Source organism: Cyclopterus lumpus, chromosome 14, assembly GCF_009769545.1.
Source record: "Cyclopterus lumpus isolate fCycLum1 chromosome 14, fCycLum1.pri, whole genome shotgun sequence".
In the NCBI taxonomy this organism is placed as follows: domain Eukaryota; kingdom Metazoa; phylum Chordata; class Actinopteri; order Perciformes; family Cyclopteridae; genus Cyclopterus; species Cyclopterus lumpus.
The window spans coordinates 18,375,176-18,393,155 of record NC_046979.1 but is presented as its reverse complement, the minus strand read 5'-3'; the positions used below and the strand labels follow the sequence as shown (position 1 = coordinate 18,393,155).

General features: G+C 43.8%; 1 protein-coding gene across 1 annotated transcript; it reads left to right on the top strand.

Annotated features, from left to right (window-relative positions):
• Positions 1-7,236: 7,236 nt before the first annotated feature.
• Positions 7,237-14,117, top strand: ca4a (carbonic anhydrase IV a). The gene is made up of 9 exons (XM_034550623.1): positions 7,237-7,254; positions 7,331-7,412; positions 10,546-10,590; positions 11,560-11,724; positions 11,816-11,961; positions 13,007-13,099; positions 13,200-13,266; positions 13,350-13,513; positions 13,938-14,117. The coding sequence occupies exons 1-9, from the start codon at positions 7,252-7,254 to the stop codon at positions 14,115-14,117; spliced, it is 945 nt and encodes a 314-aa protein (XP_034406514.1). The 5' UTR covers positions 7,237-7,251.
• The last annotated feature ends 3,863 nt before the right edge of the window (positions 14,118-17,980 follow it).

Genomic DNA, 17,980 nt, shown 5'->3' with positions numbered 1-17,980 from the left:
TCTCTTTCCTATCTTGCGTGTTCTTTACAGAAAGCCTTCTCAAATTCAAACTAAAATGCTAAACGTTTTAATAATATACACAACACCTCTTCTTTTTTTTTTAGATGTACCATTCAACATTTTCTTCTTGACATACTACGAATTTTTAAAGACTCTTTTACGTACTGTAGTATAACTTTTAATGACTTATTTCAAGATTGTATACTATGACGTTTTCTCACATACTACAGTATGACTTGTTGACATAATATAACTTTTAAATGACTTATTTTGACATACTATATGGTGTGTGTGTGTATATGTGTGTGTGTGTGTATATATATATATATATACACGTGTGTATGTGTGTGTATATATATATATATATATATATATATATATATATATATATGTGTGTATATATATATATATATATATATATATACATATATACATATGTGTATATATATATATATATATATATATATATATATATATATATATATATGTGTGTATATATATATATATATATATATACATATATACATATGTGTGTATATATATATATATATATATATATATATATATATATACGTGTGTGTGTATATACATGTATGTGTATATATATACACGTGTGTGTGTGTATATACATGTATGTGTATATATATACACGTGTGTGTGTATATATATACACGTGTGTGTGTGTATATACATGTATGTGTGTATGTATATATACATGTATGTGTATATATAGACATACATATACATATACAACTTTCATAGGATTCAACAAGGCCCCGCCTCCAACGCTGTATCCTGTTCTTCTTATGGCATTACGGTGTCATGTGGCACGGCCCACCAGAGGGCGCTGTTGTACAGAGGAACGTATAGGCTTTTCACTATTTCAGACACAATAAAGGCAAACTTAACTCTGTCTAGATCGATAGATACTTTATTCATCCCCAGGGGGGAATTTGTTTGAAGCAGCAGCAAGCATGTTTACAATATATACAATACAATAAAGTAAAATAGCAGGCCAGATTACATTTAAGAATGTATATAATAAAGGAAATGAAAAAATACAAATAAAAGTGTATATAAAGTATATCAAGTGAAAGCGGTGCAAGGTTTATTGATGTTCAATTTGAGGAGAATAGGGCCAGAGGTGATTTATTGTACAGTCTTATAGCAGTGGGCGGGAATGTTCTCCTGTATCTGGAATGTTCTCCTGTATCTGGAATGTTCTCCTGTATCAGGAATGTTCTCCTGTATCTGGAATGTTCTCCTGTATCTGGAATGTTCTCCTGTGTCGGGAATGTTCTCCTGTATCTGGAATGTTCTCCTGTATCGGGAATGTTCTCCTGTATCTGTCCTTGTGAAGCGGAGCTGAAGCAGTCTGTTGGAGAACGTGCTCCGCTGTCCCTGCAGCAGGTGGTGAAGAGGGTGGTCCGGGTTATCCAATATGGACAATCATTTCTCCAGTGTCCTCCTCCACTGTGTCGACTCATCCCTTCTCGTACAGCGTTGATGTTGGCCTTCCAGTTCAGTCACACACGGTCCGGATTGCACCACCTCTCAGTCTTAACCTGCAGCCCCGAGCCCTCCTCCGCAGCTCCTCCGGGATCTCAGGCCTGGCGCCGGGCAGGAGCCGCGGTTTGCTGATCACGGGAATGGCCAATGGCCCCGGTCATTGTGCGCGTCTCTCCGTCACAAACAGAAAAGTAACTGAAAAGCCACGAAAAAAGTTGAGAAAAGTTATACGGTCCGCTTTCTGACCGTAATTTAAACCAAACGTAAAAGAAAAGTGAGAAAAAAAGACAATAAATTAAAACACACACTGCACGGCGTCATCTACGCCATACCCTTATTCTTAAAGGTTTCTTATTAATGTTTCATCATAACCTGAATTAAATAAATTCTCTAGAAACATAGTGTGTGTAACTTTGTCTCTGGCCCTATTACGTTTTTACCGAACTACCCCTGAACATTCATATATTGTTTTCCTAACTTCCCAGGAACGTTTAGTAGAACCGGATTATTGCAACGTTTCTGTAGAGTTCATATCTTTAGTCATATTTACAAAACTATATTGTCTACATTCATGTTCTACAGCTGTTGTTGTGTAGCTCTTCCAAAGCTTGGGTTCAGTACTGGACAGGGCTACTGCACCCACACACAGCCAGCAGCGCTGTCCATGGTCCTGAAACAACAGCTCTAAGTACCAAAAGGTCCTTGTTCTTACATTAGAAGTCTCTATTACGGTTTTTTGAATACAGCTTCGAGTTATATTTTGTGACATCACCCTAAAGAAAGAATCAATTAGTCATTATTTTGGTATACACATTTTCTGCCATGAATATAACTTGTCAATGCATGCCTCTCTTCTGTGTGCAAGTAGTTGAGAAAAGTACATATATACATATACATACATATATATATATATATACACTTTTGTTATACAACTTTCATATGATTAATCAAGGCCCCGCCTCCAACGCTGTATCCTGTTCTTCTGACATTGACTGACATTGTTCTTTTGCATTACGGTCCCATGGGGCACGGCCCACCAGAGGGCGCTGTTGTACAGGGGAACGTATAGGCTTTTCACTATTTCAGACACAATAAAGGCAAACTTAACTTTGTCTACTACATACCCTTATTCAAAATGTTTCATCATATTCTGAATTAAATGAATTCTCTAGAAATATAGTGTGTGTAACTTTGTCTCTGTGCCTGAAGCTGCTTCCCGTTTCCTCTTGGTGGGGCACGGCAGAACTGGCCCTACTGCACTTCACCTACTGCGGTCAACCTGAACCTTTTAGACCTTGAGTTGGGCCTGAGGACCAGGGCCCCTCTGAGCATCCCATTGGTTGATTGTATGGTGGGAGGGAGACTGCAGGCTAAGGAACCATTTCCATACAACCGTATTTAAGGCCACTTTAGCCATTACTCAAAATTAACTTATGGATTGGATTGCATTTGCAATGTTTACAGGGATGAGGTTGCTCAACAGATGACAGCTGCACCTTTCATTGCTGTACCTGAGTCTGTTTGAGAGCTCTTTAAGATAAGATAAGATAAGATAAGATAAGATAAGATAATCCTTTATTAGTCCCTCAGTGGGGAAATTACAGGATTACAGCAGCATTGCTCACAGTAATGAGTAAAACAAGTAGTATAATAACAGAATTAAGATAAAAGAGTAAAAAACAAGAAGAATATTATATATACAGACGGAGTAGAAATAGAATAAAGTGGATAAAGTGTATAAAATAAATTTAAAAATTAAAAAGTACTTAAACGTATTAGTATTGCACAACTGGGCTAAAGTGCTGTTCAGTGTGAAGTCCAAAGTGTTCAAGTGTTTGTGGCCTACTGGGAGCTCAGCTTGTTGTGTAGCCTGACAGCAGCGGGGAGAAAGGACCTGCGGTACCTCTCCCCCAGACACCGGGGATGAATCAGCCGGTGGCTGAAGGAGCTGTGCAGCGCTGCCAGAGTACCCTGCATGGGGTGGGAGGGGTGGTCCATCATCCTCCTGTCTCCCACCACCTCCACAGTATCCAGAGGACACCCCAGCACGCTGCTGGCCTTCCCCACCAGTTTGTCCAGTCTCCTCCTGTCAGCTGCTGTGATGCCGCTGCACCAGAAGACCACTCCATAAAAGATGGCTGATGCCACCACCGAGTCGAAGAAGGTCTTCAGGAGTGCTCCCTGCACCCCAAAGGACCTCAGTCTCCTCAGCAGAAAGAGTCTGCTCTGTCCCTTCTTGTAGAGTGCATGAGCGTGGTCAGACCAGTCCAGTTTATTGTTCAAGTGAACACCCAGGTACTTATAAGACTTCACAATCTCAATGTCCAGTCCCTGGATGCTCACTGGTGTTGGAGGAGAGCGTTTACCACGGCGGAAGTCCACCACCAGCTCCTTGGTCTTGCTGGAGTTGATCTGGAGGCGGTTCCGCTGGCACCATCCTAAGAAGTCCTGGTTCAGTTCCCTGTACTCCCTGTCATCATCGGCCGAGATGAGGCCGACGATCGCAGAGTCGTCAGAGAACTTTTGCAGGTGGCAGTTGGCAGAGTTGTGTTTGAAGTCCGATGTGTAGATGGAGAAAAGGAATGGAGCCAGAACGGTTCCCTGTGGAGCCCCTGTGCTGCAGTACACCCGATCTGACTCACACTCCCGTATCCGCACATACTGTGGACGGTTGGTGAGGTAGTCCAGGATCCATGCAGTGAGGTGGTGTTCCACCCCGGTCTGCTTCAGCTTGTCCCTCAGGAGCAAAGGCTGAATGGTGTTGAAGGCACTGGAGAAGTCGTAGAACATGACTCTCACAGTGCTTCCAGCCTTTTCCAGGTGAGAGAGGCATCTCTGCAGCAGGACGATGACGGCGTCATCCACCCCGATGCCAGATTGGTAGGCGAACTGAAGTGGGTCCAGGGATGAGCTCACCAGGGGCGGAGATGGACAAGGACCAGCCTCTCCAGGGTCTTCATCAGGTGGGACGTCAACGCCACCGGCCTATAGCTGTTGAGGTCCTTGGGCCGCGGGGTCTTTGGTACCGGTACCACGCAGGATGTCTTCCATAGCTGTGGTACTTTCCCCAGCCTCAAGCTCAAGTTGAAGATGTGCTCCGCTATCCCGCACAGTTGATCTGCGCAGGATTTGAGGAGCCTTGAGCTGATGCCATCTGGACCCGTGGCCTTCCTCACCTTGATCCTCCTCAGTTCCTTCCTCACCTGGTGACGGGACACGCTGGGGGGTGTGGTGCTGTGAGGTGTTGGAGTGGGGGTGGGTTGCCGGTCGTAGAGTGCTGAGTATGAGTATGAGTATGAGAGGTGTGAAGGGGGGCCGAGTGCTGTAGAAAGGGGGGAGGTGCAGGGGGAGGGGGGGGGGGGCAATAATCCGCAGGGGGTGCAAAAGATGGGGGCTGCAGCGGCCGCAGCAGGGAGGTCTGGGTGGGGGGAGGGGAGGATGGCTGGTCAAATCTGTTAAAAAATGAGTTCAGATCATTCACCCACTTATGGTCCCCCTCAGGCTGTTTGTTGAGCCCCTTGAACCCAGAAATCGTCTTGAGGCCCTTCCAGACCCCGATGGTGTTGTTCTGCTGCAGCTGGTCCTCCATCCTGGTCCTGTAGACATCTTTACCCTCCCTGATCTCCACCCTCAGCTCCCTCTGCACAGTCCTCAGCGCCTCCTTGTTGCCAGATCTAAAGACCCTCTTCTTCTCCTTGAGGAGGGCCTTTATCTTTGGAGAGATCCAGGGTTTGCCATTTGAGAAGCACCGTTAACTATGTCCTTTGTGGTCCTATATATTTTCATATGGCATTATTTGGCTGGTGACACAGTGGTCAAAGCAATCGCAGTGTCTCCCCTCTCTCACTCGTGCACAGTTGTGAGAGTATATATACAAAATAAATAAAAAAGGGCACCCATTTCTGACAATGCAGCATTAGGCAACAGCTGATGCGGACTGTCCCACTATATATAATACATATCAATGCTTTCCGACTATAGTATGACATCCCAGGGAGTAGTAGACAACGTTATGTTGTTCTTCACACACAAACAATACTAGATCACTTCTTCTTGGCTGCTCTATGTACAGTAAACTTTACCTTTCATTGAAGAAGTTCTTCTCCGTTGGATATTCAAGACACTTTTATTTTTTACTGTTTACCCTGATAATATGTCAAATTGATGTTATGGAGCATATACAATGTGATGCTTTGCTTTTTAGTAAATAAATGACCGAAAAGTATATCAGCTACAGTAAGCTCCACATGGACCAGCTGAAAAAAACACCAATGCTTTCCCTCCATTTTCCCACTAGATGGAGCTTTTCTATCAAGGTGCACTTTTAGAAAATCAAATCAAGAAATCTTTGCATAATTTCACAATTATGGATTTCTTTTCTCTGGTAGAGTTCCTTCCTCCTCTGAATCAACACTCATTTCCTTTCCTTCGAAAAAGGGAATGTAATGGAAACGTACATTGCTACATGTTTTATTAACACACACACACACACACACACACACACACACACGCACACGCACACACACTCTAAATGAATCCAAGACATATCATCCCCTACACACACAGACCATCATGCCCACTTCCTCATATCCCCAAGAAGAGCAACGCACGCTAACTCGTGTTTTTTAGGAGCAAATTCTAGTGTCCCTCCCTGTACTCACTCAGCATGATCAATAACTCAAGCTCAGGGTAGGTTTCCACTCACTGAATGAAAATAAAGATGACAGCTTGAACCTTTCGTTGATGAGAGATGATGAGATGTCTTTGCAAAGTGTTGTACTGACTCTACAGATTTATGAATAGGGCGTGAAAATAAACCTTTTCAAAGACCTCAGGTGAAGGTGTGTGTGTGTGTGTGTGTGTGTGTGTGTGTGTGTGTGTGTGTGTGTGTGTGTGTGTGTGTGTTTACTGCTCGGTCTCACAGTGTTTGAATCATTAAACCCCACTGAGCTGTGGATCTGTCAGCACAAACCCCAGAATTGTATTTCAATGTAGATCCCACACTTTCCTATATGAGAATCAAAAGTACATTTGCTGCTTTCTTACAATTTCAGGTACTTGAGTATTTTCTTTTTACACTTCCAGTCCACTACAAATATTCGACTTATTACTGCACTACATTTGATTCAAGGCCAGTTACCTTTTTTAGAATAAAACTCAAGATCGCTTTATTTAATATGCTGCATTATAATAGAGTTATTAGCCCCACAATCACAACTAACATAGTGTATTAATACATACACAATAGCTGTCCAATACACTCTTCCCTCCATACATGTTGTTGCTAATACTTCTCTAATCATGTTCCTTTGCAAAGCTATTTTAGGCATTCTATAGCTTCAATCTGGGACACATCAGGTATACTATACTGACCGTGTGAAATACAAGGACATTTCTAACCTTAAATGTAAAGGAACACAGGGACGTAAGAGATGAAAAGGTTCAGACCACTCACAATCATATTCATATCTCCTCAAAGTTAATCTTCTGAGGGCCACCTCCAGTTACTGGAGCAATGAGCTGCCCCGCATTGATGATTAACTCCATCAGATTCCCCTCAGGGCCATATACCTCCCCAATCACCAGGATGTATTTCTATCAACGCCGTGACTAAAGATTGTATTTGGCTCCTGCACACCATGGAGCCCGTTGATGGGGCCCCGTCATTGGAGCTCTTATCAGTGAAGAGCTTGATTAGAGACGATGCTCGAAAGGGGAGGGGCCACTCTCTTTCTTTCCTGTATGCTGATGGATAAGTAGAAGACCCCCTGCGAGAATGCGATCACACTGGAAAAAAGAAGTCATTGTGTTGCCTTCCCTCGGCCGAGTCAGCCCCAACATGCAGCAACTAATCCTGCCCGTTCTCCTGGCATCATGTTGGGCAACCTGCGCCGGAGCTGGAGGTAAGGCTGCTTTCTTTTCATGGGCAATATGTCAAACAACGGGGTTTCTTTACATGTCATTTGCAACAGGAAAGGGAATTGGTTAATTAACTGAATAAATAGATATGTATCCTCTAATATTACTGCAGAATTTACGCCCTGTCTTTTATGTCTTTCTTATATTTCTGATCAAAAGCTGGGAGCCATGTCATCTAAGAATGAAAGTGATTGATTGTCAATATCTGTATGTAAGATATAGTTAATTCCTAGTAACACTGAACAATACCGTGAATGAATCAGAACGCTTCTCAATAAGACCATGAAGGATCAAGTTGCTTCTCTTGTCTTTTCTTTTCTTACACCACGTCACTATTCAATTAGAAAGTTGATCTATTGCAAAATCCCGAGAAGAACAACAACAAAAAAAGGCAGAACTCCAAAAATAGATTCAGAAAGATGTTCTGCAGTGGAAGAAAAAACAAAAAAAACGAGCCGACGGCTCCCCAGAAGACAGAGAGGCTCGCTGTGCGCCAAACGCGCCTGCGTGGCGCTCTCCACATGCGCACCTGCCCTGTCCAAAGCCCCGTGGCACCCCGCATTCCTCCTTATGGCCCCATTCTCATGCGCAACTTGTATTTTCACCTCGGGTTCCGAGTTCAAGAGCAGATCAAATTCAGAGAAGCTGTCAGCTAAGACAAAGGCAAAAGCTGCAGATATGAGATTCCCTCAGTACCACTGTGGTCTCTCTCTCTCTCTCTCTCTCTCTCTCTCTCTCTCTCTCTCTCTCTCTCTCTCTCTCTCTCTCTCTCTCTCTCTCTCTCTCTCGTGCACCTGCTCAGAACCACACTGAGCCAATGACGGTCCTTTGCGTCCTGGTTGCGGCAGACAGACGCGTCGAGCTGCGCACCGCCGCTTCGCAGCAGGTGATTCCGCGGCGTTAACTCCAGAGAAACAGACCCGCGCGCTGCGTTCTCTCTGAGGGCTAAATGAGACCCGGCTGGCGGCTGAAGTGACGGAACCTTTTGGTCCGATCAATCATAGTCACCCCGGAACAAATGCGCACATTTGGACGAACATTGCACAATCGCTCCCCTGATGTGTTTTTCTTATGAATTCCAAATGGGGATATTTTAAATATAACACAATTAGGATTTATTATTAATGTCGGGATACTCCAAATGTTGTGAAGTCAAATTAAGCAATTTTAAGAGACAGACCAACCCTCTAGAATGAATACAGCAGAGGGGTGGTTGGCCGTGCAATGGGAGAGACGATACTTTTTAATGTAGTCCAAAGCTTCAATATATAATAACTGACCGGATCTTTTGAGTTATTTAACGACCGTTTATATAACTGTAAATGTATAAAGTATCGTTTTTTTGTGATTTTTGTGGCCCATTCTTTGCTATTTGATGCGCCGCTGCGCGTGCAGCGTCCTCGCCTTCAGCGCCTTGTCATGGAGTTGTCGGTGTATTTCATTGCTAATAAACACCCGCAGCCATATAAGAAACGCGTGTGCTTAAAAACTAATTGGGGACCCTGAATCTTTCCGCCCCATCTCGCAGAGCAAGCCTCATCTCTCCTTTCCAACCGTGTTTTCGTGTGAAATGCAGCGTCCGCGTGAGCACAGTTCACGTCTGACTCAGACGACACGATGGTATGAAAAGATCCGCGGACTATTTGTTTTCCTTTCGTCCTCTTTTGTTTTTCTCCTCGACAGTTTCCACAGGTTGCTCTCTTGACAAAGTTCTCGGGTCCATTGAAACACGTTCATATTGTTCACGTGCACAAGAGATCAAAGCAGAGCACCGATTGGTCAAGAATTGTGCGGACAGTAATCTGATTGGCTGATAGAAAAACAAGCGACGAGGACAACACAAATATTTCTACTAATAGATAGTGATGGACGAAGTATTCCGATCCATTGACTTTTATACAAGTAAAAGGGGAACACAAAACATAGGCTAACTAATGTTTCAGTAATTAGTCATTCATTTGTTGTTATTAATTTGTTATTATTAGTTGTGTGCTGCTCAGCAGCAGGTTCAGAGTCGGAATAACTCATAAAAGTGGTCTGATAGATTAAACCAATGATTCGGTAAGATTCCCTCATCTGTGTTCCAGTAACTCATCATGTTCTACTATTGTCCTCAATTAATAATTATTAGGGGACTTGTTAATGATTCAAACAATATTACTTCAGTAAATAGCTCATATGATTTGTATGAAATATAGTAACAAGTACCTATGGCTGCCAAATAAAAATTAAATACTAACATACTCACATTTTTTACTTTATTGCCATATTGAATACATGTACTTTCTGCTTATGAAACAGGAGAAAACATGTGGCCTGGCCTCAATGCACATTTCTGAGTTCAGAGAACGACACATTTCCACATATGATGGCACCAGTGAATGCAATCTGAAACACCTGCCAAAGCAACAACCCGTGTTTATGTTCAGTACCCATTCTCATGGCAGAGCCGGAGGAAACATCTAACCAGCATGGCAACGAAAGCAACCACTGACTTCCTTCACAAACACCGGGAGAAGTCACCGGTCGAATAACAGAGCGGGAGCCCCTCCCCGCGTGTTTTTCATAAATATTAGATTCGTGAGATAGCTGCAGATATTTGTCTCTGAGTACGGGGTGGAAACATGCAAACCAATTGTGAAATATTAATAAATCCTCAAACACGTGAGAATGTGACGCAAAAGATTGTCTCTGTTTATCCTGATGGCACGGAAAGATAAAGCTCAAACACAAACTTTTGTGTGAATAGGAAGACAATTGCTTTGTACTTTGTATGGCCGGGAATAACAGCAGCCAATCCCATACATTGGAGAACAATTCACTGTTGGCTATAGGGGAATATAAATATTATTATTAATAATACTAAAGGATACATCTGTAAAAACACAAATAATCTAGCTGGACAATTGTCAGTGTATTCTTGGAGGAAACATCCCATCATGCCCTCACAATAGAGACTGAGGCTTGTGTCAGAGGTTAGCAGGCTGATACCGTGTGTGTGTGTGTGTGTGCGCGCGTGTGTGTGTGTGTGTGTGTGTGTGTGTGTGTGTGAGTGTGTGTTTTGTGATCTTTACATTATTGGCTGTTGATGTTGATGTTGAATCGTCTGTGTTTCAGATTGGTGCTATCAGTCCCAGTTCTCCTGTGATCATCAGTGCAATGGTAAGCTTATTTAAATACAAGAAGTGTAACAGTATTTGATCATAACAATAACTTTATTTATATAGGTACTTCAAAGTTACAAAGTGCATCACATTGGACATAAATCCAACAGATGTAAAGAGCAATAAAATGCAAACAATCAAAATAAAAAGCAATTTCACAAATTAAATAAAAAAGAACAAACGCAAGGAAAACACAGAATAAAACTATTTGAGAAAATGCTATTCTAAAATCATGTGTTTAAAAGAGGATAAAGAGCTCACCAGCCTGATTGCTGGTTGTTTCCGTAGCCGAGGGGCCTTGATTGAAGAGGCTCCTCTGGGTTTCAGCTGGACTTGGGAATGACTAATCGAGACACAGAGAGCTATAGGGCTGCGCGTAGGCTCATAGGGAGTTAGTAAATCAGAAATATAATCAGGACACAATCCCATCCAGGCCTTCTCCTGTTGGTGAGCATTACATTAATCGACTCTGAAATGTAAAGGTTACCCGATGTACAGATGCTAAGTGTGAAGACATTTTACAAATTTAAGAATCTGAACCAATTATAATAACTTCGGATCACCTTTTTTTAACTTTTCTAAGAAAGACATTTGGTTTGCTCAGTTGCAACATTGTTAGCTTTTGAAATAATGTATCTAAAGGTAACATATTGATGGAGAAGACTGACGAGTCACTGCGGTACTCCATACATTGAGGACGTACAGCTGGCTTCAGGCGCACAAGGTATCTATAATTAAAACCCATCTCTATTACCCAATGTGCCCCAATGCTTCAGACATTCAACTAAAATCAAGTGCCCATCTGTGTCAAAAGCAGCATTGAGATCGATCAATAAAACACGTTAATGCCAACGTCAGCTCCTAAAAGAAGGTCATTACGAACCCTGATAAGTGCGGTCTCGGTGCTTTCACTCACTTGAAAACCAGCAGTCTGACTTCTGTAACTTTGATCTTTTTCTCGTGTTAGTGCCGAACAACTGGTACCAAGCCCACACCGACTGTGGAGGAAGAAACCAGTCGCCCATCAACATCGTCACCAGAAAGACTTTAAGAGACGAGCGGCTGACCCGTTTCCGGTTCGACAACTACCAGCAGATCTTCAGAGGCACAATCAAGAACAACGGCCACTCGGGTGAGCATTTTTTCCATTTTCCATCACATGAGCCACCGGTGCTGTGCAGCCGTTGTGTGATGTCCGTATATCCCATGCGTGCCCACTCCAGTTCAGGTTGGAGTTCCTATCCTGAGCACCATCTCAGGTGGAAACTTGCCCACCAGCTACAAGGCTGTGCAGTTCCACCTGCACTGGGGCAGCAATGGAGGGCCTGGCTCCGAACACACCATCGATGGGGAGCAGTATCCCATGGAGGTATACCTTACTATGCAAAACACACTCATCCTGTCTTCAAGTTATCATCTGCAGCTGGTGAAGGTTTGCTAACACTTAGCAGCTGGAAACCCAACAAAAAAACAAACCAACAATTTGAACTATTATAAAAGGGCAGACTTTCCCTATAAATTGAGCAATTAAAATATGTATGTGAATATACTGTACATTTAAAGGGTAAGGCTGGTGATGCTCTATATTTTTTCCCATTATTAAAAGACCAAGACAAACAGTGCATTAGTCTGCCCTTCAATACTTCCTGACCTCTCTACACTGGCTATGGCTCCCAGCCTCAAGTCCATTCATTCTTTACTCAAGACATAAATCTTTAAAACAAGAAGGCCACAAATACATAGTTGTTTTTTTTCAATAGCTCCCTGGACATTGAAATTTTAGCATGGGCATAAATACTGCATTTGTGTTTTGATCTATTTTCTGCCACGGATTTGACGTGCTCGTGAGTATTTCCAGCAGCAGGATGGTGAATGAAGGGCTGACTCAAAATAAACACACTGCCAGTGTGTTGCTGCAGTAAAGGAACCTGTTACCCAGTCTGATGATGTGGCATATTGATATCTTATTGTTTTAAACGTCTTTTTAAAATAATGGAGCTCCATATACACACAGACTTGCTAGTAGGATACATTAATTGTTGTCTTTTTGTGGAATTTGTTATACAATATATAAAAATCACCAGACGTATCCTAGCCAAAAATACTGATTGGGCTATTAAACTTGGGTACACCAATTTCCTCTGTTACTAAGTGGGGATTGTTGGATTGGTTGTGAAAGCTTTATCTATCAATTAAGTCCTTTAAGACCCATTTTTGATAAAGAACTGAGAAACTTGAACTGATATCATATGCGTATTGTTCGAGCAGGAAATATGCTCCACAAATGTTGCAATGGGGCTGTAAACTGATCCAATCGTGACTTTTCTTACGGGCCCCATTTACAACAGTATTCTACACACACTGTAAAAGATTACTGTGAAAAAGCGGTAACTTCAGTCCTTTTGTCTCGACAGCTGCACATTGTTCACATGAAGCACCATTACACGGATCTGACCACGGCCCTCTCAGACCCACAGGGAGTGGCAGTCCTTGGGTTCTTCTACGAGGTAATCATATCGATGACGGTTTGGAAATCAAACTGCTGAGACCGAACTGATCTCAAGTCGACATGAAACAATGTTGAAATGTGTCTGTTTACATTCTCAGAGGTCCAATAGTGCCAACCGGAAGTACGAGCCCATCATCGACGCTCTGCAAAGCATCAAAGCTGCAAGTACGGACTTTAAAATAATCAACTAAAGACATGGCTGCACAGCGGCGCTGCTCACGTTTCATATGCGGTGTTTCTGTTTTCAGATGGAAACACGTCTTTGCATTCCATCTCCTTGGCTCAACTAATCCCACCTGAGCACAATCTGACCACCTATTACCGCTACAAGGGCTCTCTGACCACCCCAGGGTGCACCGAGGCTGTGATTTGGACTTTGTTTGAGAACCCCATCCCTCTGAGCATGGAACAGGTCAGGATCATAGACCAGAACAAGTGAAGGAATTTGGTGGAACTCATAGACATCTAAAGTTTGACAAGGGGCCCCAACTAGACACTGCTCTTTTGTAAACGGTCGCATAACATGGGGTAACCACTGGTTACCAATGTATGGTATTTCATAAGCATTTGTGTTCTTGCATCAATTCTTAATCAGTAAAGTAACTTTTAATTAAAGATGTCAGATAAATGTAGCGGAGTAAAAAGAACATTTCCCTCTGTGGAGGAGAAAATGGAAATATTCAAAGTGTTATGAGTAAATGTACTTAGTAACATTCCTAAATGTACAAGTCCAGAAAAAAAACTCAGCATGAGCGAGCTCAGTCAAATTACACACCTTGATAAGCTCTTTCCAAATTCTGGGGCATAACTCATATGTTTATCTTCTGCTCCTCCAGCTGCGGGCGTTCTCTGAGCTCAAGTTCCACAACGGGAAGCAGATGGTGGGGACCTTCAGGCCGGTCCAGCCCCTGAACGGTCGGCAGGTGTTCCGGTCTGGAGGCGCAGTGGTCCTGGCCACTTCCGCCCTCCTACTGGCCGCCATCGCCACGGCCCTGGGACTGTCCCAAACCAACTAGAGAGAGGCATCCCGTGCTGCACTGCGACATCCATGAACATCTTCATCGCCTGGTTGCTAAGGACCGACCATGTCGCAGTGCAGCCACGACTCACCTAGTGTTCCTCCCTTACAACACAAATGACAAAGGCGTTTGAGGAACGCCTTACAAACTGTGCTGTGAGGGTTTGATCAGCACTCATGCATGCGTAGTCAAGCAGTAGGTCATATTTCAGCGTTATGAATGTGCCATAAAGCAGGATATCAAGCACTCAAAGTGACATCTGAATTCAAACTCAACATCCCAGATCCCGTAGCCGTGCCCTACATTTTCACACAGCGTCATCCCATAAACACAAGCACACCCTCGAACCCTTTAGACCTCATCCTCCTTGTCCAATGTCAGGTAAATTTAGTCTCTGCTCCATAACAGTGCGAGTCGCCCATGGTTTGCGCTCGGAGTGCCAATGTCAGCCCAATGACCCGTCACGTGGTTCGTTGTTCTCAGCCGGCCATGTGAACGGCCCGGAGCTATTAATAGCAGAACTGAGTCTAATAAGCACGCTCCATTTCAAAGCTAGTGGTCAAAGGAGTCAGCAGTTTGACTTTCCTTTCAAAGTCCAGGAGCACATGGCACGCCCATCAGGTGAACGCCACGCAGCCGCTCAGTCAGCAGATGGTTTGAGGAAGCGGGGAGGGTGAGGGGTGCGAGGTCTGGCCTATCGCCACGGGAATCCAGTGTCAGGAGGAGAGCTGCAGTCTATTTCCTCCCATAATCAGAGGCCACTGACACCTGAGGGGGAAGACAGCGAGACTTTTGAGAATCGACCGGCGCACAATGCCACCTATTTCCAACCAACGTCATTGTCTTCATCCATCTCAAAACACTCGCATGAATCTGCATGTCCAGATGTTCCGAATGAGCTAAGTTTACATGGCCACTAAAACCGTGCTTGCCAAATTCAGACACACACACACACACACACACACACACGTGAAGTTCAGTGAGCTTGTCTTGAGAACATGCGACTGTGTTCATGGTCTGTATTACAGGGTCTCGGATGCACTGAATGTTATCGTCTGTGAATTACACCCCACTGAGTTCTCACTCATTTATTCAGGAGTTCTTTGCAATCTTCCAGAAGGATTTATTGTGCTGATCGAACAAGGAATCTGTATATTTCCCGTGGTTTCATAAGGCATCGAGTTGTATTTCTGTACTGAATGTGTATATTGATATGAAACAGTTATTGTTATTTATGTGCGAAGTTTATATATATATATATATATATATATATATATATATAGTACTGAATTCAAAATCATATATGAAGTATCAAGTTGTTTGTGAGCAATCGAGTTTACTTGTAATGCTTGAAAGTGTCATGGTGAATGTGTTCCGACTGAACAAAAGAATAAACTACGTACATGACTTTTTAATGACAGCCTCTTCTGCTTGCACAGGCACAGGTGATCAACACTGTATTCAGCATCAGGCCTGCCCCGGCATCTCTGCCCTGTGAAAACTGATATAGGAATAATACACTCTGTTGGCTCTGCTGTGTGTCTGCCAGCTCAGACACACAGACGAGCTTCTCACTCGCCTGTCCGATTCCCCTTCGGTCTGTCAGGAGAGTCTGATGGCGCTCGTGGTTCCAAATCCTTAATTAATCCTATTCTAATTGACTTGTCCTTGATGTTATAGAGGTTGTTTTTGGCCAGCATTCACTTACACACACAGACACAAACACACACACACACACACACACACACACACACACACACACATTGTTGTATCGTGCACAACTCCCTATGAAAACAACACAAACACGTTAAAATCTCTGAGACAACACGCGCCTTTCATTATCTTACAGGTGCTTTTCCAAACTTCATCCCCTTTCAAGTTGCTTGATGTCCCCGTCCCCCTCCTGTTGACCCCAACACAATTAAGGAATCAAAAGGCTTATTGTGATGGACAGGCTGAGGAGGACAGCAGCCCTTCACAGAGACATGCATGGAGAGGGACAGAGACTACAGACACAAGCTTGAATGAAAGCCTCCCGTTCATTCCACTGCTCAGGCCTCTATTGCTTCTTCAGTTAAGCATCAGGAGAGACTGGGGATCAAAGGGTGGATCCTAAATATCTGTCAGGGGTACCATTGCCTTCTAGTCAGGCTTCTAGGACAGCCACCACACCGCCTCGCTAACTCCAAAATCTCCCCTCAAATGCCCCGTGTCCCTGGGGTCTCCGGGACAAAGGGCGCCATTCTCCCCGGGAGAAACCAGAGGCATCCTCATAGTGAATGTGACCCTCCCTGAAACACACACAGCAGCCCATCAGATATCCAGCTGTAGTTAAAGGTCACTGGGGCGATGTTTGTCCATGTGGTCGAGAGAAAAATAAACAGTGTCACCTTTACTGCCTCTCTTTGTGAGGTCCCTACTTCCTGCATCTCACGCAGTCCGTCGATCGATTCCGCCGCCATGCGTGCGTCTCTACGCCAAGCTGTCACCAGGAAATATCTGTGGCCCGATCACCTTAACTCTAATCCAATTGACACACCTGCTAACCGAGTTGTTCTGCTGCCTGTGATATAGCTCACAGAGGTGTCAAGATATAACATTAGCCAGCGGGTAATGACGACTCTCCTGCCAAGTGATATAGCAGCAGCTCGCCGGCGACAATGGCCCCCACTGGAGGAAGCAATCAAAAAGAGCCAAACATTTCCTCTAAATTGAACTCAGGAGAGATTGCTTTGTCCTTTAGCACACAATGGCTTTCATTCAAAAAAAATTGCACCAAAACAGCAGGGGAACATTAACTTGTAATATCTTTCTAGGTGCCTACTTATCACAGCCAAAACGCTGTTACAGCCATTAGCTACATTTCCCATCAGTGGGGATAATATCCTTTCATTTATACACAGCGGCTGACATCAGTTCACATCCAGCGCTGTGATAAATGCAGAGAAATCCTGTGAAGCAACTTAAAGCCTTTGGATCTCACAGAGCGGGTCAAGGAGCAAATCACTGGGTTTAAAAAGCCTTTTCAAAACCTTCCGTTCAACAACACTTGAGTTTCAATTGCAGGGCAGAGCATGCGTCGCCGTGGTCAAAACCCGGGCTGACTGTGGGTCAGTGGTTAGCAGGTCCGTCTTTCATTCAGGGGGTTGGTGGTTCAATCCCCGCCCTAGTCGATGTGTCCTTGAGCAAGACACTTAACCCTGAATTGTTCCCTGTAGCTGTGTCTACAGTGTATTCAATTCAATTCAGTTTATTTTGTATAGCCCAATATCACAAATTACAAATTTGCCTCAGAGGGCTTTACAATCTGTACACATACGACATCCCTGTCCCAGGACCTCACATCGAATCAGGAACAACTCCCCAAAAATAACCTTTGACAGGGAAAAAAGGGAAGAAACCTTGTTGTATGAATGTAACATGATTGTAAGTCGCTTTGGATAAAACCATCAGCTAAATGACATGTAATGTAAAAAACCCAAATGACAGTCCCAAAGCGAGCTGCGGTGTCTTTACCTGTGAGCCCGGTTTGCACCCTGATACGTCGGCTGCTTCTTTGAGGCGTTCGAGGAGCGCCATGGCACCCTGTTTAGATGACTGAGATCAGCTGCTGCAGAGCCGATCAAAGTGGAGTCAGTAAAGCAGACTGACTTGGCTCTGAGGCCGGTCTGTGAGAGTCAGCTAAAGGGATAGATTAACCACTTTTAGGAGTAGTGGTTTTGGTAAGGTGATCCTGATTAGTCTGGCCTGCTGTAGACACTAGTTCATGACGGGGTAAAAGAGGTGAATGCACAGATAAGGAAGAAAGCCCCATCACACTAATAGAAGAAGATAACTAAATGAAAAAAGAAATCCCCTTT